This window comes from Lethenteron reissneri, chromosome 8 (assembly GCF_015708825.2).
Source record: "Lethenteron reissneri isolate LAM-NWPU_2019-01 chromosome 8, ASM1570882v1, whole genome shotgun sequence".
Taxonomy (NCBI): domain Eukaryota; kingdom Metazoa; phylum Chordata; class Hyperoartia; order Petromyzontiformes; family Petromyzontidae; genus Lethenteron; species Lethenteron reissneri.
This window is the reverse complement of record NC_083786.1, coordinates 12,850,623-12,877,022: the sequence shown is the minus strand read 5'-3', so window position 1 is coordinate 12,877,022 and position 26,400 is coordinate 12,850,623. Positions and strand designations below refer to the sequence as shown.

Below are 26,400 nucleotides of genomic sequence, written 5' to 3'. Positions count from 1 at the left end.
CCTCGCGTCGTTATCGCTAAACACTTTGGGCGCATGTTGGAAGCATGACTGAATCCATGCGAATCCCCCCCCCCCCCTGCCTTGTTTAGAATGCATTTAGGTGTGGCAAAATGATACTGCAATAAAAATCTAGGTGTATGTAGGCATTACTGCAGGTAATGTGTATACAGGATGTGTAGTTTATTTGTTGTGTTTTTAATGTTGCACTGTAGCTCAGTGATGAGCGTGTGTTTATTCACAGGACACGGATGTTCTGTCGTGTGCTGTTATGCTCACGCTTTGTAATTAACGCGTGCAGTTTCACAAGAGCTTGTGAGGCTATACAGGTGTGCGCTATTGACTTTAGAGCATTCCATTCTATGCACGGTGTAAGAGGCATTTGTACCTTGCCCCTGCATGACAGGCATGTGGCATGTGGACTGTAGCGCTGTGAATTCAGCCACAGCACTCATCCCAGAACGAGTCGAAGCAGGGTGTTCGAAATCTGCCCACCTCGTGGCCCCAAACGGTCTCTATTTTCGTGCTTGCCGATCTTTCTCTCTTTGAATGCAAATGAAGTTGTCACACTGCACTCTTCTAAATAATCACTTTTGCAAACTAGACTGTGTCTCTTGAGGTTTCACCAAGTTAAACAAAACTTGTCAACTTGAACTTGACGCTCGCATGTTCCGGATGATTGGCAAACATGCCCTGTGTGATGCACAGGGCCAATTTAAATGAATAATCCTGGATACTTTACACCACGAAGGGCAAAGACAACGACCCACTCCCCACCCATCCTCCGTATAGCCGTACAAACTACGGGACACGTGCTCTTAGCGAGCACCTATTAAGGCTGACACGGCGCAGGTGCACAAAGACAAAGGTCCCCCGCATAGCCTGTAACAGACTGTTGGGGCAAGTGCTGTTAGCGAGCACTTATGAAGACCGGCACGGCATACGAGGGGATGGGTGACCAGCACCACGCTCGACCGTCTTTGTCTCCCTAGTGGCGACGTTTACACACCGCACCAGGTAATAATTTGAGGCTGAGTCTACCTAGAGGAGGCGGCCCAGGACCGGTTCAGATAATCGCCACTGGTCGCCAGGGTTCGTAGCTCAGCGTGCTCACCGCTAAACTACCGTTCCCCACACTCGGACCCACATGCATGTACACGCATACGATCTCTATCTTCATTTGAATAATTATTCCCCACGTCACGTGTTTTGGAACGTGTCCGAGAGGATGTCCACCGAAAGCGATGAGATCAGCTCGTGTGCAGGTGCTCGGTGAGAGATGGCAATGGCTCGGGGAGGCCTTCATCCAGCAACGAATTGATCATGGCCGATTATGGCATATTACATTAAAAGACCAGCCGTGTTGTGAAGATTCAGTGTGGTATCCCAAAGAGAACCTGATTAGTTTGTCTAGTTTGTGGCATCGTATTTGCTTGTGGCTTTGAGGAATGAGAAAAACAGCATGCCGCACACATGCCTAAAACAAGTACACATTCAAATAAAATAAATAAAATTCGTGAGAAATATGTATCGTGATTAATTGAGCAAGCATTTGTAAAAGCAGTGATTTATAAACTCCCAAAACATGTAGTTAAGGCCGAGATCTATGCTGTAGTAAGTACAGTATTAGGCAGAACATTTTACAATTCAAATATAAACTGTAAGCTCAGGGTCATACCTATTTATTGGTAGGCTCAATGTTTATATAGTGTAGTTCCTTCTCATTCTTTTTGTTCTAGTCTGATAAGGCTCTGCAGTCTGCAATAATGACCTCATGATAATACAGTATTGATCATTGTCCCTACACAGGGCTGTAGAGATAACACAGTCAAACACTTGGCCTGTGTTAGAATACAAAAAAAGTGTTATAAGGATGGCCAGTTGAACTTAACGTTTGTATAATACAGCAACACCATGTTTTACATGTAACAATATTCGCATGATAGTTTAACACTAAGCTTTCGCGACCAATATAATCCATAATACAGGTTTTTTCTTTTGGGAACGATCGCGTAAATATATAAATGTGTCGTTAAACCCGCCACCACCCAACACAGCCAATTAGTAAGGTTTGTTACGTAAACAGAACGTGCCAATTCGTTACTAGTACAGCACGCCGGACTTCTCCACAAATCTGGTTGTCGCCTGATGAAGCTAGTTGTAATTACTGGCGAAACGTCGTGCTCAGATTGTAAATGTTGTGGCTTGGCTCTCCAACATACCGGTGTGCTGTACTAGTGACGAATTGGCACGTTCTGTTCACGTGACAAACCTTGTTAATTGGCTGTGTCAGGTGGTGGCGGATTTAACGACACATTTATATATTTATGCGATATAACCCAAAAAACTGTATTATGTATGATACGCAGCACTTCTAAAAAAAGGAGAAATAACTTCTAGGGTCAAATATACGCAGGTAAATGAGTAGCACTTGTGGGCATACATTATGCCGGCGTTTACCAGACTTGCAGCACACAAATCTGTTTTTTTTGGCTCATAGCTCTCAATTTAAATTATTTCTCTAAGCCTGCCCTTTAAAGTAACCATTGTTGACCCTGGCGGGGGTGTGGAAGCACAATGTGTCGGTGACAGGAAATGGCCCAGCCCTCTATTGTGAATAGACTTGGGCTTTAAATTGTACTAGCTCTCCAATGTGTTCATAGGTTGTACCGGGTTGCGTTCTGAATTGTGTCTGACGTTTCGCTCCACGTGCTGGGACCTTCTTAAGGGCGCAACAACGTGGAACAACCCAAATACACTTGAGAGAGCTACACATTGTTGCGGTAAAATCCACACGGTGGTTTTAAACGGGACTGCACACACGTGGAAATAAACAGCAAACTTGTTACATGGATTCATCTTTGTTAAAAATGACAGTTCGTAATAAAAATAGATATCAAGTCCTCATTTACTAATACTGTAATTATTTGCGCTTTGATAAAAAAGATGACAATTTGGTTATGTTAAAGGGAATTATTTCAATAAGGTGATCGTCAATTGTTTTACGAGGATAACTGGTGAGAATACACCTGCAGGGAGGGGGGAATACGTAAAATAACGTGAGGCAAACACACACTCGGGGAAATGTATACTTTAAAACATTGAATGAAAGGAGAACTTTACATTGTATGTTGAATAATCTAAAATACATTACCATGAATTAGAGCTTGAATCATTCACCGATTGTAAAATGTCAGATAAACCATAGTTAACTGTTATACCTCAGGAACAGTTAAAGTGTTTGTATACTCAAGCAGAACGAGGTGTTACAAATTCCCATCGGTAGCGCTGTGCCAATGGTACAATTTCACATTGATACGATGGACCAGTCCACCCATAGTACAACCTTAAGTTAATAATACAGCTTCAAAATCACTGAATGGCAAAACAAACATGTAATTGATCATTGTTTTTTACCCTTTTATCTGGCAACAAAACTGACACCTTTTTTTACAAGGAGTCATGTTTACATTGACCACAATACCTGCAGTCGGAATGCATAAAAAGAACACAACTCTGATAATGTATGCACTGTCCTTGAAGTTGATTGGTCCACACCCGAGACAGCTTTTCTTAGAGCCTAGTCTCACATGGTGTTGGACCAGATTGTGCGACAGTAAAACATCATTTCATTTCAGCGTAGGGACCCAATGTCGAGGATTCTATTATCTGCAGAATTGACTCCACTCATCCGTAGGGAAAAATGTGTTGCTAACGAATAATATGATGAGTTTGCAGATGAATTCTTCCTATACGTGAAAAAGTGCAGATAAGAGGAATTTGGTTTGCAAAGGACAGGAACAATCCAAGGGTAATCGAAATAGGTGGAGCGGATAAGATGAGTTTGTGAAACATCTCCCGTACCCTCAAAAGTGCCTCATTATTCCTACAAATATTCAAATTTAAGAAAGTAATGTAAATAAAAACAGTATTCCCGCGTTGCTGCTCCAAGTTTATCCACCTCTTGGCACTCATCCACAGCGGCTCATTTCGCGATTAGACCAAAACACAGGGCTTGCTTCCTCTGCCTTCCTCTGCCGAGTTATATGAGCAGTCTAATTCATTACATTCTCTAACGTTTCGTTTACGATGGTGAAACACCTTGTACACGTTTCTCTGCAATATAGATTTTTTTGAGTTACTGTGTGCGCGCACGCACAGATCTCTGCCTTGTCAAATAGCGTAGGGAAAACTGGCTTAAACGGGGCCATCCGTGTAACAAAGAAACTGAACTAAATCTAAACACATATCGAGGTGAAGAAGCTCAGAGACTGAAGGCGTCGCGGTGACGATGGGAGCAGTCGGGCCATCGCCGCATTCCTCGCGTTCCTCTCCGCTGACGTCACCGGCGGATCACCCATCCCGCGCGCAGCGATACCGGCAACCGGCATCGCCACCCCTACTTTTAAACACCCCCACCCCACACACAACACAGACCCTTCGTTGTCTTCCTAACAAAACGGCACAAAACAGCTAAATTATCCTTCAGATATCTCGCGCTCGCTTTTTGTCTGCCCGTACGCGAGAAAAAGGCAGAAAGTGCCCCCCCCCCGCGGGGCACTACTTGCACGCGGCGGAAGGCGACTCGCGGCGCGCTGCTGCTGCTGCTGTGACGGGCGGAGGCAGCGGCACACGGGGAGGCGGGTTCGAGGCGGCGGCGCGTCGCGTTCCTCTGAGTCGCCTTCAGCCGGGGGCAGAGCGCCACTGTCGTCGTCGTAGTCGTCGTTGTTGTTGTTGAAGCAGGACGCGGCTGGACTACGGCGATAACGCAACGGCGAGGGGGCAGCTCGAGGCGAATGGACGGGGCGAGCCCGGCGCGGGCTCAGGTGAGTGTTGAGCTTCATCTCGAGTCGTCGTCACCATTACCTCGGCAGCGGCACTCCGGCTGCTCTACTCTTGCTGGATAATGTCACCAACCTCCCCCCCCCCCCCCTCGTGCTTGCTACTCAGCTGCAGCCGCGTCTCGTCAAGGCGCTTCTGTTGGTTGCGAGGGGCACTCGCTCACTGTAAGCGCACTGTACGGGTTTGTTGATGTTGATGAAGGAAGGGGATTTGTCATTCTGCTTTGCCTTTTATTGATGCGCATCTACGTGCGTTTGTAGAACCCTTCTTACTCTTCACTTGTGTCCACTGCTGCACCAGCCCCCCCCCCCCACGCCGTGCGGGTCGTGGAGGTTGTTTGACCATACTTCACCACACTGGTCAGTACGGTAGCGGACAGCGCCTAGCAGCGCTACGAACCCAGCGACCCAAGTTCGATTCCCACTCACGGCCAACACCAGGGACGATTATCTGAACCGGTCCTGGGCCTCCCATAGGTTGACTCGGCCTCAAATGAGTATCTGGTGCGGTGTGTAAAACACCGCCACTGGGGAGACAAAGGCGGCTGCGCGTGGTGGTGCCCACCCACCCGCTCTGGTGCCGAACCGACTGTCAGTGGTGCTCCTCGCTAACACCCCCCCCCAGCAACAGCAGCCTGTAAGACCACACGGGGGGGTCTGTGTCCCTAGTCAGTGCGGGCTCTTGAAGGCGCCTGTTGTGTGCGTGTTGGACGCCCATCCCACTACTATCCAGGCTCAAGCCCGCTTCGCTGATTAGTAGTAGTGCTGTGATTGGCGACCACCCTGCGTTTTGTTTAACACTATCGCACCTCCGATTAGCACGGCTTGGCTACGTACGGTGCGAAAGATGTTCAACATAGTACATACGATTTATTTCCTCCAATAGAATGTACATGTTATAGTAGTACCCTTGAACTGTGTTCAAATACTGTATTAGGGCTTATTCCTCTTGAACTGCCCCAAGGCAATAGCTGGTACACACATTCTTACAGTACATAACAATGACATACGGTCATACAGTATTGATTTGGTAATTCTTTATTCAGAAAAGCTTCAATAGGTCTCGATACTTTTGGCAACATTCCTGCATTCGGATGTTTGGCAATTTCCTTCTCCCATTGTATATTCTGCATATCAAAGTGGAATATTGTTCCACGTGCCTGTCATTATACATCATTATGTAGGTCGTAAATAAGTGTTCTATCGTCATTAAACCATGAAAAGTGCACAAAGAAGCATTGAGAGATGCATGTTTTTAATTACATTGAGAGACAGAATGAGGAACACGTGGATTAGAGAACGACACAGGTTCTCGACATTAATCGCATTGGCGAAGTGGCCGATGGTCAACAATAGTGACAGGGTGACAGGCAACAGATGGAAGGCATCCGAGAGGATATCGACTGAGGAGGTGGAGTGATGAAACCGGCTCACGTGCACTTGCTGGGTGGATTGTTATATCACGGGGAGTGCACGACATGGCAGAAGTTTTCGGAGACCTTACTCCAGCAGTGCATTGACCATGGCTTATGTTATGGGCCATTGTGTATTTGACTGTAACCATTGCTCATTTTCACGGGAAAGACTGATCAAGTCTCAAGACACATTTTTTCGCAAGGTCTTGCTGGCAGTGTTTGCCATACATTCCTTTTTAGAGTATGCTGAGAGGAGTCGGAGTGCTACATACGAGGGATGATGTATATGTAATTGATGGACTACCTGATATCGACGTAACCTGGTGGATCTGTTGGTGGGTATCCTGCACATTTGAATGATCCACCAATCCCTCACAAGCCGCTGGATTACAGATGAGCACCTCAGTCAACCAGAATGTAGTTGGGAGTACTCTTCTGCGTATTGTGTTTGAACATGATACGATAAAGGCAGTGGTTTTGCCATTCAAATGTGACGCCTGTAGTAAATTGTGAGTGCTTGTTGATAGGGGATGTATAAAGTTCACTTATATTCATATGCTACGCAGTGCCGTCAGACTATTTAGCCCTGACAGAAGGGGCAGTCACTCAAGAGACATAACATGTGAGGGCGTGAGCGATGAAAGAAGAGTAGTATATATTTTAAAGGTGCACAATGTTGTGCTCGGTGACCTGGTTACATGCCTATGACCAAATAATCCGGAATGCGTCTGCTCTCGTCAGATCTTGGAAGCTAAGTAGGCTTAAACCTGGATAGTGCTTGGATGGGTGAACATCATGCCCAACCCGCTTGTCATACGATTATAACTTCGAGGTGGGCAGTAGAGGCCATTACATAAAAAATACATTGTGCTGTGTTTCAATGCTTCCACTTCTTTGCACCCCACCATCACCAACCTGCACTGACCATTGTGGTGATGTGTGGCTATAAACACGCACGACCCAGTGCACCGGTGTGGGGAGACCCTCATCCTACAGTGTAAAGATAAGTACACTGATACCCCGATTTACGTATGGGATGCATTCATGAAAAGTGCGAAGGCAATTATCGAAACGGTGTAAATCAAAGCAATTTACAGCGTAGGTTGAGACAAAGGCTGAGAAGCGACAGATACGAGAGAGGACGGATGATGCTGTCAGTGACGTCAGGTGTGTGGTTAGGTGACGCAACCAGGTAGCAGCGGTGTTCACAAAGTGACGACGTAAAAGGATGAGACGTAATTCGGGGTATTTCTGAACTTGAACATGGCCTGGTATGTTATTAATGCGAGTAGTGTATCGTAACCCAAACAAAAAAAGTGTTACACATATTTTATACACTTTGAAAGGGTGATTGCTCATACGATTAACCTTGGGTTATGAACTGTCAAATTGTTAGTATAATGGTTGCCATGTAATGTGTAGTAAAGCAAACGGTATTCAGAACTGAGTTGTACAATGCTTGCTATCCTTATAAACAGCCACTGACAAATGTTCTATAATGTGACCAAACTATAGTTTAAGTTTTGTCCTTCAAAATCAGGCTCTTGGGATTTAACATGTCTGAATATGTATTATAGCCGAGGAACAGAACATTATTTTACCCTCGGTGTGCAATGGATTTTAGAGACGGAAGCAGATTCGTCAATGTGTTTTAATTATTTTGTTTCTGTTTTGGAAATAACATTCAGGTTTATTTGAATATATCAGTGTACTCTATTGAATTGCCTGTATTAACTGTGGGATTTACTAAACTTTTTTTTTTAGATTTTACCAGGTAATACCCTCTAAGCCATATCGCTTTTTTCAGAAACGACATGGCCACAAATGATAGCCCAATGAAGTGGCTTAGGTGGAAATTTATAGCAGCAAAATACTCTAAGTGCATGTTTCTAAATGTGGAGGGAAAAACCAGAGGACTGGAGAAAAGTTAACGTGACCACGGGGAGAACATGCAAACTCCAAATAGACAGCAGGCATCAGGGTCGAGATCGAACCCACGACCTTCTTTCTGTATACCAGACGAGGTAGTTAACATCTCGCCACCGTGGCACATTTACTTTAGTTTTATATAGAAGTTGTCCTGTTCACCAACAAACTTCCAATGTAGCAACAGAGATATGTAATCTATGGCATTGGCAGGCATTGCCTTTTTTAAATTGTTGTAAAACTGTAATAAGAATTGTTTGATACATGGGCTATAAAACTACAGAAGGGTTGCGTTCCCTGTAGCAATAACCTTAAAACACCTCTGTCATCTCTAGGTCACATATCACTGCTAAGCAGTATACCACTTAACAGTTGATTTGGCGTACAGTGTATAACGGATGTACATTTAAAGCCACACGTATATGCGCCTGTATTATATTGAAGTGCAATGAAAATAGTCTCTCTTGCATGTGGCTGGATGAACAAAGGTCCATCCGTGGTGACGCTTGCTCACACACTATGGGTTATAATAAGGGCCTCCAACCAGAATAAAAACATCTCGACAGAACCCCTTTACAGGATTTTTGTTCTCTTCAATGCTGGCCAGGTGTCTTGAAAAAGGTCAGAGTATCCATATTTAGTTTAACACGTAGTAGGCTTTCGCGACCAATATCATCCATAATAGAGGTTTTTGGGTTAGATCGCGTAAAAATAAAAATGTGTCGTTATTACCCGCCACCACCTGACACAGCCAATTAGTAAGGGTTGTCACGTAAACAGAACATTTAACTTGCAACAAATACATCTATGTTCAGATTAGTTAGCTAGGAAATGGATGTAATGTGTGCGTGTTGGATTTTTTTTCAATTCCTCCGTTGCTGTTTTTGGAGTCCACAATGGTATATTACTGTGTGGGCCTTAGTAATGTGTTTGCAATCGCAAGGCGGCCTTTCTTTGAATTTCCACTTGTAAAAGTAGTGGGAGGATCAGCCATGAGATCTGCCTATTTGATTTAATGTGGACCATTGTTTTCGAGGGAACAATAGATTTAATCCCGGAGGTTCTTTAGTCGGATTAGCAATCAGGTGCTTGCTCGGGATATTGGCGTTCGCCAAAATATCTTGTAATTTTGTGTGTATGTTGAACTTCTTTTGCACCGTACGTAGCCAACCGTGCTAATCGGAGGTGCGGGGGACGCACAATTTAATAACCTCAATGAATAGCAATGTTCTCTGAAAACAGAGTAGTATGGCGATGTAAGACATGGTGCGTGAAGTCTCTCTGTATTGTAATGATTGACAAAGGGGGAATTGTTGATGAAAAAAATGTACATCTATGAGTGTGGCATAAGCCACCTATGAGAACTTGTGTGGCCAGGGTGTAATGCCGCAAGAGACTATAGCAAGGTGAATCAAAGTGCTAGTCGTGATGGTTATTTTGACATGGAATGTATGTGGTATAAAAAGGGTGTTATATTTTGATGCATAGCTACTTGGAGTAGGTTTAAGTTCCTTCTATATAAACAGGATGATGCATCAGTCATTTTTACCACATACTTATATCTGCCAGCGAATTGCTTTGGATATTTGGAACAGTACGTCATTGGAATTATTCTCCATTTCCAGTTAACCCATGCATGTAGTCTCTGTATATTATGCAGCTGTACATTATTTACAGTACAGTATATTTTCACAATGCAAATTCATTCGTAGACTTTATGTATTTTATGTATTCTGTTGTATACAAAAATCTGTATCACACACTACATGCACATTGATGTAGTTTACTTTGTAAAAAAAAACTTTACAGGAGTATGAAGGACCTACTGACCTACATTGAAATGCTTGACAAGTGTTTCACACATAGTGTTGTATCTCAATTCAGTGTATAATACAAGTCCATTCATCCACATGGCTTTCTTCTATCTACCCTTCCAGCACCACCCAACCCTAACCCTCATACAACACTCCCCATGCAGGCACAGAACAGATCCGTGCACACTATTGCAGAAACAAGACGAGTTCCACGGAGCGAGTCTATCTATGATTGCTTAAGTATGAGAAAAACATAACAGTAAATGCAGTGGCATCTTTGCTGCAGATTTTCACCTTCTTAGTCAAAATTGTTCCTCTACATCATCAGGAGCCGCGCTCTTCACTTCACGGTACTGAATTAGTTATTGGTGTAGTTTGCTTTATTTACTTATAGAAGTTTTATTATTTAATTGTACAGTATTGTATGGCATTTTATTTTGGCTGCAGTAGTGTATGGTGAGATGTCATCCTTACTGCAGAATTTTTTGCCATGCCGTGAATAGTGGACGTTATTATGTCCAAATTCAGGAAAATGCATGTTGTAAACATGGATGTAATGTAATTACGTTTTAACTAATTTGATTCATATGTACATTAAAGTGACAAGTGCAGAACAATACAAATGTTCGTGATATATTCTAAGAAGACACCAACTCACTAAGTACAATTTTGTACATAAGTCTTAAAAATGTATTCACGTAATAAAAACTTTTACGTGCATTTATCTGTTTAAACAAGCAGTGTCTTAGTGCATTTGTTTGGCATGTGCAGCCTCCAATGGCATACCTATTGCATTGTGTCATAGGCTGGTTGAAAACCAGTATCGCTTGAATGTGTAACACTGTACCGCCTCTACTAATTACTGCGGCTGAGCCAGAATTTTGATTAAGCAGTGTTTTGTTGCTTAATACAAATATGCATAAATCAGCACTGGCATTAAAAAATACTCCTATAATAAGCCCTTTATGTGACGGCGACGTCGACTAAACAACCGGTTGAAGTATAACGACGTGGCGCACGGCGTCTCAGCTCCTTGTAAATCGACAGAATTTGGAGTAATGATAGTATGTGTAGCCTTAATGTGCAGCCATGAGTACAGCAGAGACCTATAGAGCTCTATTTTGCGGTTTCTTGATGCCATACTTGGGTCGTGTAAAGCGATGATGTGTCGTGACCGTGTCGTGGGTTGGACGGGGAAAGAAAGGGACACCGCGTTTGTGTAGTCACCTCGAGGTGGTGTTATTGGAAGTGGTGTGTCTTGGCGAGAAGCTGTATTGTTACTCTCTTACCCAGAAGCATCTCCACGCATTGTACCAGCACTGCATGCTCAATATCTGAAACTGATGTGGATGTTCCAAAATTACAGATGATACGTGCTGTCTCTAAAGATTAAATAGTTAATAGAGGTATTTTAGTCGTACATTCACAGCCATGTAAATCGTCAGCTTTCATTACAACATAATCTGTATGTGTGTTTTAAAAAGCCAAGCGATCTAAACGGAGAAGACTGCTTTAAAATTAAACATAATAGGCGATGTTTGGGCATGGTCCTTCTTAATATCACATCAAAAAGGTCCATTGCTTGAAACATCGGCTATTGTATATTGTTTTCCTTTCAAGGCAGTGTTATTGACAAGTGAGTGAAGTATTTTTGTTTATTCTGCTTGTGGACCTCTGCAAGGGCAACATCTCCACCTCCGATTAGCACGGTTTGGCTACGTACAGTGTGAAAGAAGTTCAACGTACACACCAAATAATTAGTTTTCGGTAAAGTAAGTAACTATACGTCTCTTTATTGTGCATTAGAAATATTATAGTTCCAGCAATGTTATTTTCTGCATGACATGCATCTTGCAGATTACTATCTACATTTTGGTCATGAAAACAAATGGCAGAGTGGCAGAACTTGTGCTCAGGAATGCACGTACTGCGAAAATGCCCGGACAGTGCGGACTAAAAGTGTATGGTATGCTTGGGCGATGGTCAACTAATTTTCTCCTAATATTAGCCTCGACAAGCAAAAAGCAGCCTACTCGCTTCACTCGCCTTCTAATGCCGTGCTCGTGTACATGTACTGCAGAGGCCGTTGGTGAATCCACTGCTGGATGAGAACATCCTCATGCTGTACAGGTCACAGGGGTTATTCTGCAATACTTTAGGCTGGTCTGTGCGGGTTTGCGAATGTGGGGAGCATGATACGTTAGTGCATAGAAATACAGTACAATAACTGATTTTGTAGCACGGTCATTTCCGGCCATATGATAGTCCAACAGCCCTATGATAACCTGTCTGTATGAGCACTATCCAGGCTCAAACCTGCTTATCTTCTGTGATTCATGGGATCGGGTGCATTACTGGTGATTGTTCATAAACTCTTAATCTTTTAATATTATTGAAAATATATCCTGCCTAATTCATTAGCAGTCGTGATTTTGGTCTGGTGAGAAATATGAAAATTTTAATCCGGGGCAAATAATCAGAAAAGTCAGTTATTTCTATTAGTTATGCTTTTGTGCTTGAACATTTTCCTATAGTGACTTAACAGTCATAGTTTAATATATGATAACCATGATTAAATTGACAGTTTCCTAACATGTTAGCTCTATTCTTAATTAAGAAAGCTAACATTTGTTTTCATGTTGAACACTCATTATGAAAATCCTATTCACTTAAACATTATTTATTGTCTATTCATTTAGATTTTTAGCTGACTAGATATTGATTTTCAGGATAACAATACAGTATGTCCAATGTATAACGAGCACAATTCTTGTTAACATAAGTCAGCAACACATTAAGAAGAAGTTATAGCTCTTTGTCAATCCACTGCTGCCAATTTGATGGACCATATTTAAATTTTCTGCCTTTAGTGCCGGCAATTTATTCCTTCGTAACGTATTTGCCAACTTTTAGCACACAAGTTAGCAAAACTAAACCCAGCAAATGCACTACGAGTGTGGGTCGTGTGGTTTGCTCTCTCAAAAATCTGTATTGTCCGGAAGGAACTCTTCTGGATTGGAATTTGTCATTTGTGCACCCCTCGTGAACACAATGCCATGCTTTAATTAATTCCTCTTTTGTGTAAACATTGGTATCCTGTGCCGATTTCCTATTTTGGGAATTAAACTTGCAGGAACTTTGCACATGCCTTTAAACGTGTATGGCAATACCAGTAGTTGTTTTTTAGTACGAATGTGTTATTTTTATTCTTGGTTAGTGTCAGAAATGTAAGACTTTATTTTTTTACGCAACACTTTTTTGGATTCTGTTTTTAGTGGACATTATACAATAAAAAAGAGGTTTTTGCTATTGTCAGCAAGTCCAAACATGAAGTCTACTGATCTGTCACTTGGGCTTTTCATTGAGTACTGCACAGTTGGTCTCATCTGTTACCTTGTTAAGCATCTTGGAGTTCTACAGTGTTTAGACACTATGCAAATTTAACTTGTACTGTAGTCTAAGGCTGTAATGCATATTGTAGTATGAGGATGTAAAAGGAGGCAAGGGAAACCCCTTTAATGTTAACTTTGGTCTTGTTTTGTCTAGGCATGGTGGTAGCCTCCTGGTGGGTCTGACACTGGGGAATCAAAAATTGTTTCGCCTCTTTCTTAAAATATTAAAATCAAACTGTTAAATACCGCACTTATTGTACTAAATGGTTTGAATCTTTGTCAGACCAAACAGTATTTCAGTGATTATTTTTTAAACTGAAAGCATCTGTTGGTAAATGTCTTGCTGTCTTTGGCTTAGAAGCCACCTTTTATTGGCAATTGAGATGCTGATTTTAGAAGCAGTTTCACGTCTAATAATAATGTTGACAAATGCGAAATAAAAAATGCATAACGCCAAGTTGCGGATCAAGTGTCTTGCATTAGGCTTGGTAACCCAATCGCCTCTCTTGCAACGGCTAATCTTCTGTTCTAACTTGCGATTCGCCCTTCAAATTGAATAAAAATGTATGTTTTCATTTCCAGATCTCACAAGACCCATCTCTACAGACTGCTGTCCATTAGCGGATGCAAAACAAACGGCGGTGGCGGCGGTGACGACGACGACGCGTGAATAGACGTGAACTCTTGGTAACAGCAGTGGCCCAGTGGGGGTGCGTGGGGCTGCCCGGCCCACCGCGATGCCTTTTGGTCTGAGGCTCAAGCGGACGCGGCGCTACAATGTCTCAAACAAGAACTGCTTCGTTATTCGTATCAAGCTGTTGGACACCAGTGTGATTGAGTGCACGCTGTCGGTGGAGAGCACGGGTCAAGAGTGCCTGGAAGCTGCTGCTCAGAGGCTGGAGCTACGAGAGGTAATGTAAAGCCAAGTGAACACTGGAGGTTTTTTTGTGTCCTGCATATAGTTCTCAATTTTCGGGCTGTACTCTGTGGTGTTTGGAACGATGTCCCCAGCATGCAGAGTGAAACATTGGACATCATGGCAAATAAATTGCCGTGCAGTTCTGAAAACATTATGCAAGCACTTAGTTGCTTGAAATCATTTCGGAAGACCACCCGGTTTTCAAGCTGCAGCTCTGTGTATTTATTGGGAAACCCGTACCGGCCAATCAGTCGGTTATTAAAATATCAAATAGTGATGGTAATTTTAAGCTTGGCCAACAAGCTTTTAATTTTCGTGAACAGGTATTTTAAATGTATGTCCTTTGCTGTAGTATAAATTAATGTGCTTTTGTTTGCTTTGACCTACCACCTTCAGTAAAAAATTTACCCTTTTATTTGTCAATCCACTGCTGTTTGAAGGCCTCCCCATGCCGTATTGGTGACGAGGGGTTTTTTCACCATATTTCACCACACTAGTCAGTGCAGTTTAGTGGGTGTGGACCAATGGTGCCATGGTTAGTGGCTGGCACTGCCTGAGAGTGATATTTGAACAAGTCCTGGGAGCCCTCACTATATTAAGCTATTGAACGGTCTTTATAAAAATGTACAAGGCTGCATCATCCTTAGGAATTGCCTGAATAGCACCCTCAGTATTTGGAAACAAGCCACTGATAATAAAAAAATTAAAAGTGCCTTATGTTTCTTCGTCTTAAAGTCCAATACATTTTCTCATTGAGGACAACTGTGGCAGCACGATGTGATCCAAATAATGAACAGGCTACTAAGCCAGTAAAAAAAGGCAGTGCTGTTTGGCAGCAGGAAAGTTGTTTCACAAGTAATGCTTTCACATATGCACACCAATCATAATAGTAATTTTTGATATGTTCTTCATTTGATTCTCATAAAAACACGGAGCTCAACAAGAAACTATTGCACGCTGTATTGGTTACTTTGGGGTAGAAACAAGGACTACCTCCAGAACAAACATTCTTTAGGAGAAATGTCACAGTCCATTTTGTTCACTCGTTTTTAGAGTACTGTCATAAAAACTGTTATAGTTCGTTTTACACAAGTATGTAGCAAAATCAATGCATAAAAACGTCAGCTCATGAACGTCATTTTTTCGAAATGACAACATATTTCATTCTAGAATCTGTTACATTGTCAACTACACTTGCTGCAGCATATCTCTCATTTATTATTAATCTCGTCAAACGTTCACATGAAGATTGTATGGAATCTCAAGGGGTTGTTTGCCTGCTGGCTGGGGAAGTAAGCATAGCCTAGTGCATGTGCCTCAGTTGAGAAGCAGAGCTCCACCTGTGAATTGATTCCAGGTGTTGCCACATGTAGTCGTGCTTATTTATTTAGCTTGATCTGGAAGCCAAGAGAGAATGTCTTCAGGTGCTCTGGTTTCCGAACAAACAGCCTGCAATTGGCACGCTACACTGATAGTTGTTTTTTCCAATTCCAAATTCCTTTTGTTGCTAATGTACTTCTCCAAAATGTAATTGTGCACTTCAGTGCGACTGGGAAAATGACTAACACTGATAAACTGCTGCAAATAAGTTTATTCTCTATAATCTAATATAATATAAATATAAATGGTTCTGTACTGTTACGTGTTAAAAAGTACAGTTTTTCTTACAAGTAGGTGGGATATTTATACAGTAAATTTGTGTATTATATCTTCTTGGTTCTTTCGGTAAAGTCACGTAGAAGGGAAGTAATAAAATAATAAAAATAAAACATAATAAAACAATTCTCACAGTGAGAATTGTTTTATTATGTTTATTATTTTATTACTTCCCTTCTACGTGACTTTACCGAAAGAACCAAGAAGATGAATCCCTGCAGTCACGAAAGCTTTAAATCGAAAATTGTGTATTATACTTTTTATCTTGGTTTTTATTGAATCAAGTTCTGATCTTGTCCGTTCTTTGGAACATCAATACTGAAACTGACAGAAATTGAATTTTTTACTTCATATCATATGCTAAGCCTTAGGTGTTTAACTTCAGTTCTAGCATGTAATAGAGTTTGCCGCTAGACTTTTTTGCCGAGGATAGTAGCCAAGGACGCTGATTTATGACAGCCTCAAACTTTTCTCTGTGCACGACACACCTGCTTATCCAAGGCAACTGCCAAATGAGACAAATTAGAACCTTTTAGACGGATTGTAATCACACTTGGTCATCGAGACCTATAAGAGTTAAATCACTCATTCCATCATGAAAAACATTTAAAGCAAAGGCTGCCAGCATGTGTTTTTAAGGGTCGGACAGTAAACGTGCACCTGCATTTAATCTAAGAATGCTTATTATGTGCCAGTAAAATTCAAGCCATTTAGTAAAGCCGTAGCACATTGTAATCTTGGGGGTGTTCCCACGAATGCTATTTGTTTTGCTTAAAGTATTTTGCTTGTAAAATGTGGATACAATTAACAGTTTTTATTTTAAAAAGTATAACCAGAATAATGTTTGGTGTCAAAGTATATGGTTTTATAGTTTTTCTAATTTACAGTTTGAGTAACTATTGATAATATCCTATTATGGTGTCTACAGCTTAAATTGGATATGGTCACGATACAGACATTGAATAGTGCATGTTAAAATCGATTATGTACGATTTATTGCAGATAATATAACTTTGTATTTATACAATTTAGCTTGCTCACATGGATATAAGTTGTTGACGAAGTTAACTGGAATAGAATAATGTGATATTTTTAGACCAACTAACCATGTTAACAATTGGGATTTAGGTGAAAAAAATCTTGTTATCCACCATACAACCTACTATCAATCAGATTCTGTAAAAAAAAATCTATAATGCATATCAAATACAGTTATGCATAGCTTTCTGTCGACTATGAAAATGTATTTAATTCTGTAGAAATTGATGCAGTTATCCAAGATTTTCAAAGGAAGGCCTGAATAAATATGCCTTCAGCAGACTCATGAAACTCGAGGTAGTTTAAATGCTTTGTAGGTGTAGTGGGAGAGAGTTGCATATTATCTGAGCAACCACGGAGAAACACTGCTCTGCCAGGATGGTTCTGGTTCTGGGGCCAATCAGAAAATCTTGGGATGTGCTCCGAAGAACATGGCGCTTCTTCATGGTCAAATGTTTAAGGAGCGTGAAGAGATATGGATGTTGACCTTGAAATATGATGACCGAGTATGACAATCTTGTACACGACTCTGGATGTAAAAGGAAGCCAGTGCAAGGTTTTTTTTTTTTTCACAGTTATGGAGTCCATGTGGCGGTGCCTGATGCCTTTGATGGCACGTGGACAGGTTATATTGGATTAACTGCAAATATGTTTTTCCTGATGACGAGAAAATGATGGCGTTGCAATAGTCCAGACGAGAGCCTATGATGCTGCATGCCATAGTGTTTGCTGTCGCAGCTGTCAGCATTGGTTTGGAATTGCCTTAATACGTTAAGGTGATGATTGCACATCTTTCCTGTGTTTAGTATATGATTATCCCCTGAGAGGGTTGAATCAAGGGCAACAACCAGAATTATCTGGTGGCTAGACGGATGCATGGAAGAGCCAACGATGAGGGGTAGTTTGAGAGATCGTGAGGCCATGGTGAGCCGCTGCTTCGTGCTCTGGATTTGGTGGCATTTAACTCAATGAATTTGACCAGAAGCAGGTTTGCATGTGTTTAATCATTAATGAAAAGTAAATACAGCAATGTACCGAATTAAGAAAGTTTTTATTCAGTGTGTACCACCTGCTATAACATCATAAATAAATACGGTAATTAATATAATATATTGACCTATTAGGTGCATTTAACGTCTAAATGTTTCGTAAGTAAATTTATCATTCTTAAGCTAAATGACTGCTTATGAATAATATACTCGCTGATGGATATAACTCATGGAAATATGTACAGTAACTCTATTTTTACACAAACGTGGCCATTACCATCATTTACATTATTTTTTAACTTGGAACTACATATGCATCAGGTAGTTTAAAGAGGTTCATTACTCCAGGAAATTCCCATAATGTAAATGAGCCATCAGCTTTGTGTTATCGTTAAGGCTGAAGGAAGGCATTGTCAGTAATTAAGAATCTCACCGCTTCCAAAGCATTATAAGAATCTCTATCCCATTAGATGTTGTTGCAAGTGTGGGAAATGTAAAGGTCTGTCACTTGCTTTATTTTATCCACCGTCTGAACAATGATTTGAAGCACAAACGACAGAAGTTACTCCTTGGGTTTTGGAAGGAAAATTAAGTGATACTCATGACAAACAAGCTTTGCTCAAGAGTACTTGATAATGCACCATTATGTATATCATTCAACCAACTATTGTAATGTTATTTACTTTAATTCGTGCAACATTTAAGAATGCAGACTGACTTCCAACCTAACTGGCTTAGCAGATCTAGTGATGTATATCAACTTGCTAAACACACATGCTTCAAGTATGTGCAAATCTCACTATCTGGTCATGCAATGCATCACTGCTCTTGGTGCCAGGATTAAAATCAGGATTAGGTTCATGATAGCTGCACAGGATCTCCTTTACTTAAATTTCATGGGATTTAGTAAAATTTTCTCAGAATTACATGTAAAAGTAAATACCACACTAAGAAGCCTGCCAAACAGCATAACATACTATTTTAAAGAGATTTTAAATTCATGTCTTATCCCAAATGATCTTGTTTGATGGCTTTTGAAACGACGTGGACTCTGCACCCTTTTTCACAAGTTAATTAAATCATATTATTGCCTTCATCTTTGGGAGAATATAGAGACTACATCTATTGCTGTATTGCTTCAGCATATGGTAAAATAGAATTTCTTTCCCCTTTGCTGTCCGTTTTAACCAAAGGAAAGAACTATGGGGTGATGGAGAAATTAGCAATACCAGAAAATACATTAGCAATGGAATAGTGTTCCAGTTCTCAATCTATCCCATCATTTTCAGCCTCTCCAAAACAGAATAACAGGTATGTATTCTCAGCTCGGTGTTAATTACCCTGGAATTAATGAAGGCCAGGAAATAGTGCAGTAAGATTAAAGGGCATTGGTGTTCAGACAAAGTACAGGTAAAATGCATACCATCCTCGACTGCAGAAATAATTCCATAGACAGGTTTTGTATAATAATTTTGGATAATAATTTAAAATCTGGAGATGTGCGCGATTGCAAAGGTTGAAGGTGTGAGATTCGCATCTAGACGGGTATGTCAGTGCAGGCTTTGGCTGCATGTTTCCATGGAAAAGAATGTCAGGAATGTCAGTAGATGGGAGACAACAATGTCACATGATTTAAAAATAAGGATTTTAGTTTTTCTGTGTACTGAAGGTCAAGCTAAGTTTCTTGTTTTTAAACATGATGGCTTATCTCCTGTTTGAACAGAAGCTTTATCCAGATAACAGCTAATGCCTGCCAGTGGGTTCTTTGAACTGCCTATTAAGGAGCTTCAACATTGTCATCTTCATCATGGATTTGCCATCGGCATCAACTGCAGTGTTGGTGCCTATCTCTGCCGTGGCAAGACTTATTCGCCATGAGGATGCGTAAATTCCATCTCTGATTCAGGGCTGCCCATAGACAGCACCTGTAGCCAGCCATAGGCGAGCAAACACAAAAGCCTATACACATGTATAGATTTGGATTTTTGTCTTTGTGCTATGACTCCTGAGGTTTTATTCCCAGCCATGGCTAACTTCAAAGGTGAGTGTGTGAACCAGGTCCTTGGCCTCCCCTAGGGTGACTCAGCCTTAAATGAGCTCCAGATTATGTTTTTGCATCTGGCAATATGTTCAGGAGCTAAATGCCAATGTCTGCTAGCCATGACAGGTCTCAATTTAAGGAGCTTAGACTGCAGTGGTTTATTTACTATGTAGTTCATAGTTGGGGTTTTATTTCCACAGCCACACTGGCTTTTCTTTACTTTTTAAAACATTTCAGGCCTGTTGATGTTCTGATGCGTTTGATGGTAGACAAGTGTGAGGAATGTCAAAGCCAGGAGATGCGGATGGTTGGTTCTCGAATGAGGTGTTTATTCTGGATGGTGACAGCACAATCCCAGAAGGGGAATCAGGAGGTACATTCTTCAGGTCTTGGTTGATGGTTCCTTCTGAATGTGGTGTGTATACATTAGCACTCGGAGACAAAAACAGCAGGGCTTAATGCTGGCCATGTCACCCCCTCGTGGGTTGTGCCAACCTTCATAGGAATAAGCCTACAGCACTTGCCCCAACAGACTGTGTAGGCTGCATGGGGGTCTTTTTTTCTCTGTGTGTGATTGGTTCTCCCATGATGTAATTATGCTGTGTGGCCTTCCTCTGTAGATGTGAAATAGTTAATGTTTATTTCAATGTTAATACGTTATTAAGTGTTAACTAAATGTTTGAGCTGTAAATCACATGTAAATGTAATTAAATCGAGGCCTATATGCTGGTAGGGGTACACATACCTTGATAGGTCTGGGTTAATAGATCTGGTAGGGGGTACGTGACGAGCTAAAGTTTGGGCAGCTCTGGGCGAGCAAGCTGGGAGGGGGGAATGTGCCCCACCCATCCCACATACTATCGGAGCATCCGGCAAACTCTGCAGTCACGAAAGCTTTAAATCGAAATCCATGTAAGTCTCTAATGGATATTTCCTGTGGTGGGATTTCCCGGCTTGCCAATAAACTTGCCATTTACATATAATCAGCACCCCAAATCTTGTTTGGTGTATTAGTAATGCGTTCCACTTTTGCAGAGGTTTGGTTATTTCAGTGTATTTATCTATGTTTATGACAGTGCATTTTGTTCGAAAGATCAGGCATGAAAACTAAATTGAAGGAAGTCTTACTGCAAATTGGTGTTTTTGCTGAAACATTGCTGTAAATATACATTTTATATCCCGATTAAATATTTATGGTCATTGATGGGAGTTGGCTTATTATAGTTTCATGTGGAAACAATATCGGCATGGAGATGATTGTTACTATTGGGATACTGAACGAAATCAAAGCGTTTCCCCTTTAAATGTTTTCGAAAATCACCAAAAATGTATATAACTCTTGCTAGAGTTCCTTAATGACACACAACATTTCCTCTTTTTCTTTTCTGCCATGTACTACTTATTTATTGTCAACCAACATAGATAATTAATATGAAACAAATTAAGTAATGATAATATACAGACCATGAACTGGTGTACCAAGAGTATTGTCAAAGTTCATTAGCAAAGTCAAGGGTTATGAACGCATCCGTGGCTATGCTGTGAAATGTACGTGCCCTTCTGTCATGTTACCTTTGTAAAATAACCCTGGATTTCTTTTATTTTAAATGAGTCTGATAACTTTATTATGTTTTATGAGACAGCTTTGTTTACGCTTAAGGTAATTGTGTACCACTGAGTACGCCTTACTCAGACTGTTAGGATTATATTTAGAAAATATTCCGTCTGCGGGTACAGGCCAATCACAGGAAAGGGTGGTAAGGAAGTCCCGAGAGATTGTTGGGGTTTTCTTGGTTACAAAGCAGACAAAATACACATGGCAAGACTCCTGAGTAAAGACATGATGGTGCAAGTGTGGTCTTCGAGGTTAGGTCACGTGTTGAGCATATATTCTCTCAAGCATCAGTAGATGCATGTAATAGTGTGAGGCAAAAGCTCGAGAGACGATCTGCTAAATACTAATGGTCCAACCCGGAAACGACCACATTCACATTATAAGTGGCTGAGAAAACCATCGTGTTCATGTGATGATGCAGACATATTTTTGGTTCATAATAGAGTTTTTTTTGCGTTTAGAGCGTCTAAATATAAATGTGTCATTCAACCCGCCACTGCCCGACACAGCCAATTAGTAAGGTTTGTCATGTAAAAAAGACATGCCAATTCGTTACTAGTCAGCACACCGGTGTGTTGGAGAGTGAACCCACAATGTTTACGTACGACGTTTCGCCGGGAATTACAACCAGCCTCATCAGCTAGATGTGTGGAGACATCCTCTTCTTGTATCGGTCTTACATTTATGCCTGTCACCTGATGAGGCTGGTTGTAATTACCTATGAAATGTTGTACTCGAATTGTAAATGTTGTGGGTTCACTCTTTATGTGTATAAAGAGTCGGTAACGAAGTGGCATGTTTTGTTTACGTGACAAACCTTACTCATTGGTTGCGTCGGGTGGTGGGTTTAACGACACATCTATATTTACACGATCTTCAAAAAATAACCTGTATTACGGATGATATTGGTTGTGAAAGCCTCCGTGTTATATTGTTGGTTGCATGCTGAAGTGTATGACGTGTGTTTCTCCACAGCTGGCACACTTTGGCTTGTGGTATTCCAACAAACAGCAGCAGTTGCGATGGGTCGACTTGGAGAAGCCTCTTCGGAAGCAGCTGGACAAGTTTGCCCAGGAGGCTTTGCTGCACTTTGGAGTCCTGTTCTATGTGCCCAGCGAGATCCAACTGCAGCAAGAGGTCACCAGGTATGCCCTTGTGTTTGGGTCCTTTCTGCCATTTTACACATGGCTAGAGGTATGCAAAAGCTTGTCTCCAACCACGAAAGGGTGGAAAAAAAACATCAACCTAAATATTAATTCGATATTCAACCATTGTCCATCTAATGAATTGTTATTGATTGGGAATAATAATAATTTGCACTTCTAAAGCACCTTTCACCCGGAGGTCACAAGGCGCTGAAATATCTCACTGGAGCAGCCATCGTATATGTAAACCTGTATGTTCTTATACTTTGAGCCAGATTTTTTTTATGTGAAAAATACCAATACAGTAATATAAGAAAATGCATGTAATACAAGTTACTGTAAAGTAGTTATTTTCCTTTTTTATAGCCAATTTAGACTATTGGACAAAAGACCGATATCTAGATTAGTTAGGAATGCATGTTTATAAGAAACTGTATCAACAAGTAGCTCCAGTGAATATACTATGAACTTTTCAGATATTTGGGAGTAATATTTTTAGACAAACCACCACATACATTCTCCACTACACCCAAAGTTACTGGAGGTGCTCAAGAGCATAGGAGCAGACTGGATGGGGCAGACAGCTGATCTAGTCATTGTGCATGTGTTGAGACAGCAGTAATGAGTCACAGAGAGTCACAACCAAGAATTGTGGAAATATAAGTAACATAGGAATGCTCACTATATATGCCTGCTACTGTTAACATCTGTGTGGAGGGAATGAGGGAGGGAATATTTGATGAAGCGGGAGAAAAATAATGGAAGGTGGAGGCCAAAGGGTCAAGTTAGCCATCCGTTGTGATGACAAAGCCCTTCTGGCCAGTTTTGAAGAGGGGCCTACAGGAGGAGCTCATTGTAAATGTGAACAAAATGAAAAGTGATTTTGGAATGAGAATCAATGTACAGAACATTTAATTACTTAAAACCACACAGCAAGGTGGAAATAAGTGAAATACTGCGCTGGTACGAGAAACAGGACAAGTATCTGCCAACTACTCTGAAAGAAGATAACAGTTGATTTAAGGAGATTAGCATTAGGATTATCATGGAGAAAGCTTGATTTGAGCAAACACCAGTTGATGCTGTGAAGACAGATGAGCACAAATTAAAGGAGAGACTTATAAAGATCCAACTTTGGAGTGTAGTATCATATTTGGCTGCGACATGGGCATTCAGAAGAAGAATTGAATGTTTTGGGATATGAGTGTGGTGTCGAATGCAAACAATAAAAAAAATATAGTTACAGAGTGCTAAAGTGGGTCTAATTCCAAAAATACAGAGGAGGCTAAAGACATAGTAGCCAAGAAGACATCATTCCACAAAGGATTTTAAATATCCTGAGAATCAGCATAATAAATTGTGGTCAACAATAACTTGACATGCCATCAGTACAAAAAGTAATGTCCATAATGCATTACATCATAAGTGCAAGTCTGCTTGTGCAGTGAACTGTGTTTGCTCATGTGGTCTTTACTCCCACCCCAGACTCCCACACCCCATTTTTTCCTGTATGTGGGGTGGATAATTGGTCTCCTAGCCCTCCTTTTAGATTCAGTTATGTCTGCCATGAAGGCAGATTGTGTTGTGACATATTCAACGTATGAAACGGTTCATCATTTTTGTGGGTGGTCTAGCGTATTCTGCTTTTGGCTTATTGAATAATCCATACTAGAAACAGATGTGTGCCGCATCCCTTGGCCTGTTCAGTATAAGAAAAAAATATTCGTATGTCTCCCACTTCTTGTTACTGTAAAATGCATTGCTTAACACGTCCATGCTTAATGGTACCCACCTCTAACCCAAGGGTCCTGTCAGGTCAAAGTAATTTATTGATGGAAATTCCATATTCGTATAGCAGGGGCCAAACCACTGTTGCCTTTCCCACAAAGTTGTACTGATTCTGTCCACCCCGGAGGGATGATTGGCTCAGTCAACCCCCCCCCCCCACCAAGTAGAGGTTTGAATATGCAACCTTCTCATTGCGAGCCACTCCACTCTTCCTGTGAGCCACCCAAACCGAAGAGCTAAAGATGCCTCCGGGTTTATTATTGCAATATTTGTTCGCCTTATAAAGTAAGCGCAGTGCATTTCGTGAATGTTTGGCACACACTTTTTAAAGAGCAGCATGATGGCCACGGTCAGGCGAGCCGCCCGCATGCCTCGCGTGCTATTCCTGCTGCGCGGCGGGTGCCTGACGTGCTTGTCTGCCCTGCTGGAGCCCACCGTGCTCGCTCGCCTGGAATGTCTGCGGCTGCCCTGCTGCAGTAGCAGCAGCTGCGAATCCATCTCTTCCATCACTCATCCGCTTCCATGCAGAATTATTGTTTATAAGTTTCTGCCCCCCCCCCGAACCCGTTTCCAAGGGAGAGAAGTAGCAACAATCACCTGTGTGAAATTAAAGTGGACAGGCGTTTGTGTGTGTGTGTGTATGTGAGGTGTTTATGATGTGTTTATAATAACATGCATGTGCCATAGTGTAGCGGTTAGCGTGCTGCGCTATGAGCCCGTCACTGCCTATACCATTGACGATTATCTGAACCTGTCCTGGGCCTCCCCTAGGTGGAATCGGCCTCAAATTAGTACCTGGTGCGATGTGTAAACATTGCCACTCGGGAGACAAAAGCGTGGTGCTGGCCACCTACCCCCTCGCGTGCCGTGCCGGCCTTCATAGGTGTACGCTAACATTACTTGCCCCAACAGTCTGTTACAGGCTATACGGAATATCTTTAGTATTTATAATATCTTTAGTGTTTATAATATCTTTAGTATTTATAATATCTTTAGTGTTTGTAATATCTTTAGTGTTTGTAATATCTTTAGTGTTTGTAATATCTTTAGACAAGAGGTCTTTGTTACAGGTGAAAAAAAGGCATTTAGTTTACACATACCTTGGGTCTTGTGATATAGTCAGAATCCAACTTCATGATTGATTGTTGATGTAATTAGTTCAATGCAGGATCTGTTTCAATCGGCTCATCGTTGGTGGTCAGAGGTCAGCATGTTTCAAACTTGTATATTTATTTTTATTCAAGGTATTTTTACTACATTGCTCTGACCAGATGTTGTTTAGGTGTGTTATTGTGCAAACATTTACAAAGCAAATACTTTGACTGGTACAGAAAGTTTGCAATGAGAATGTTTTGGTGGGTTGGCTGGCATGACCTCGTTTAACCCTAAATATTACAGGGAGTAAACTTGTCTTGTTAAACTTTGACATGCAAATATTTAGTTTATAGGTACCCTCCGCTCCTTCCCATAGTTGCAAATGAGTGTGACATTTTGACTGTGATTGAACGGATGAACAATACAGTACAAGTATTTCCAGGTGCGTTTTCACCAACTTTTTTCAGTATCTGTTATGCAGTTAAAACTTAGTCATGTCATGAGTCATTGGCATTAGTAGGTGCTAGATTATCTGTCCCATTTGTTATAGTCATCACTTTGACGTAACATTTTCATCCATTTAAATAATGTATATTCGGTCAGATCTGTGAACTTTAAAAACGTAAATGACATTTAACACAACATTTGTCACATGCAGCTACCCATCCAGTGTGGTTTTTTATTGCCTGTGAATATTTTAATAAATTATAAAAGCCACAGGAAAACCGA

The 26,400-nt window shown here is 41.2% G+C and overlaps 1 protein-coding gene across 5 annotated transcripts in view; it reads left to right on the top strand.

The window, feature by feature from the left end:
• Nucleotides 1-4,517: 4,517 nt before the first annotated feature.
• Nucleotides 4,518-26,400, top strand: part of PTPN14 (protein tyrosine phosphatase non-receptor type 14) — a 62,209-nt gene continuing 40,326 nt past the window's right edge. For 3 of the 5 annotated variants that reach the window (XM_061580450.1, XM_061580441.1, XM_061580419.1), the window contains exons 1-3: nt 4,519-4,823; nt 13,968-14,296; nt 22,619-22,788. In XM_061580450.1, coding sequence (XP_061436434.1) covers nt 14,123-14,296; nt 22,619-22,788 — 344 coding nt within the window. In that variant the 5' untranslated portion in view covers nt 4,519-4,823; nt 13,968-14,122. Of the gene's footprint in view, nt 4,824-13,967; nt 14,297-22,618; nt 22,789-26,400 lie in introns of all 5 variants that reach the window. The other 2 variants (XM_061580434.1, XM_061580429.1) reach the window with 2 other exon arrangements.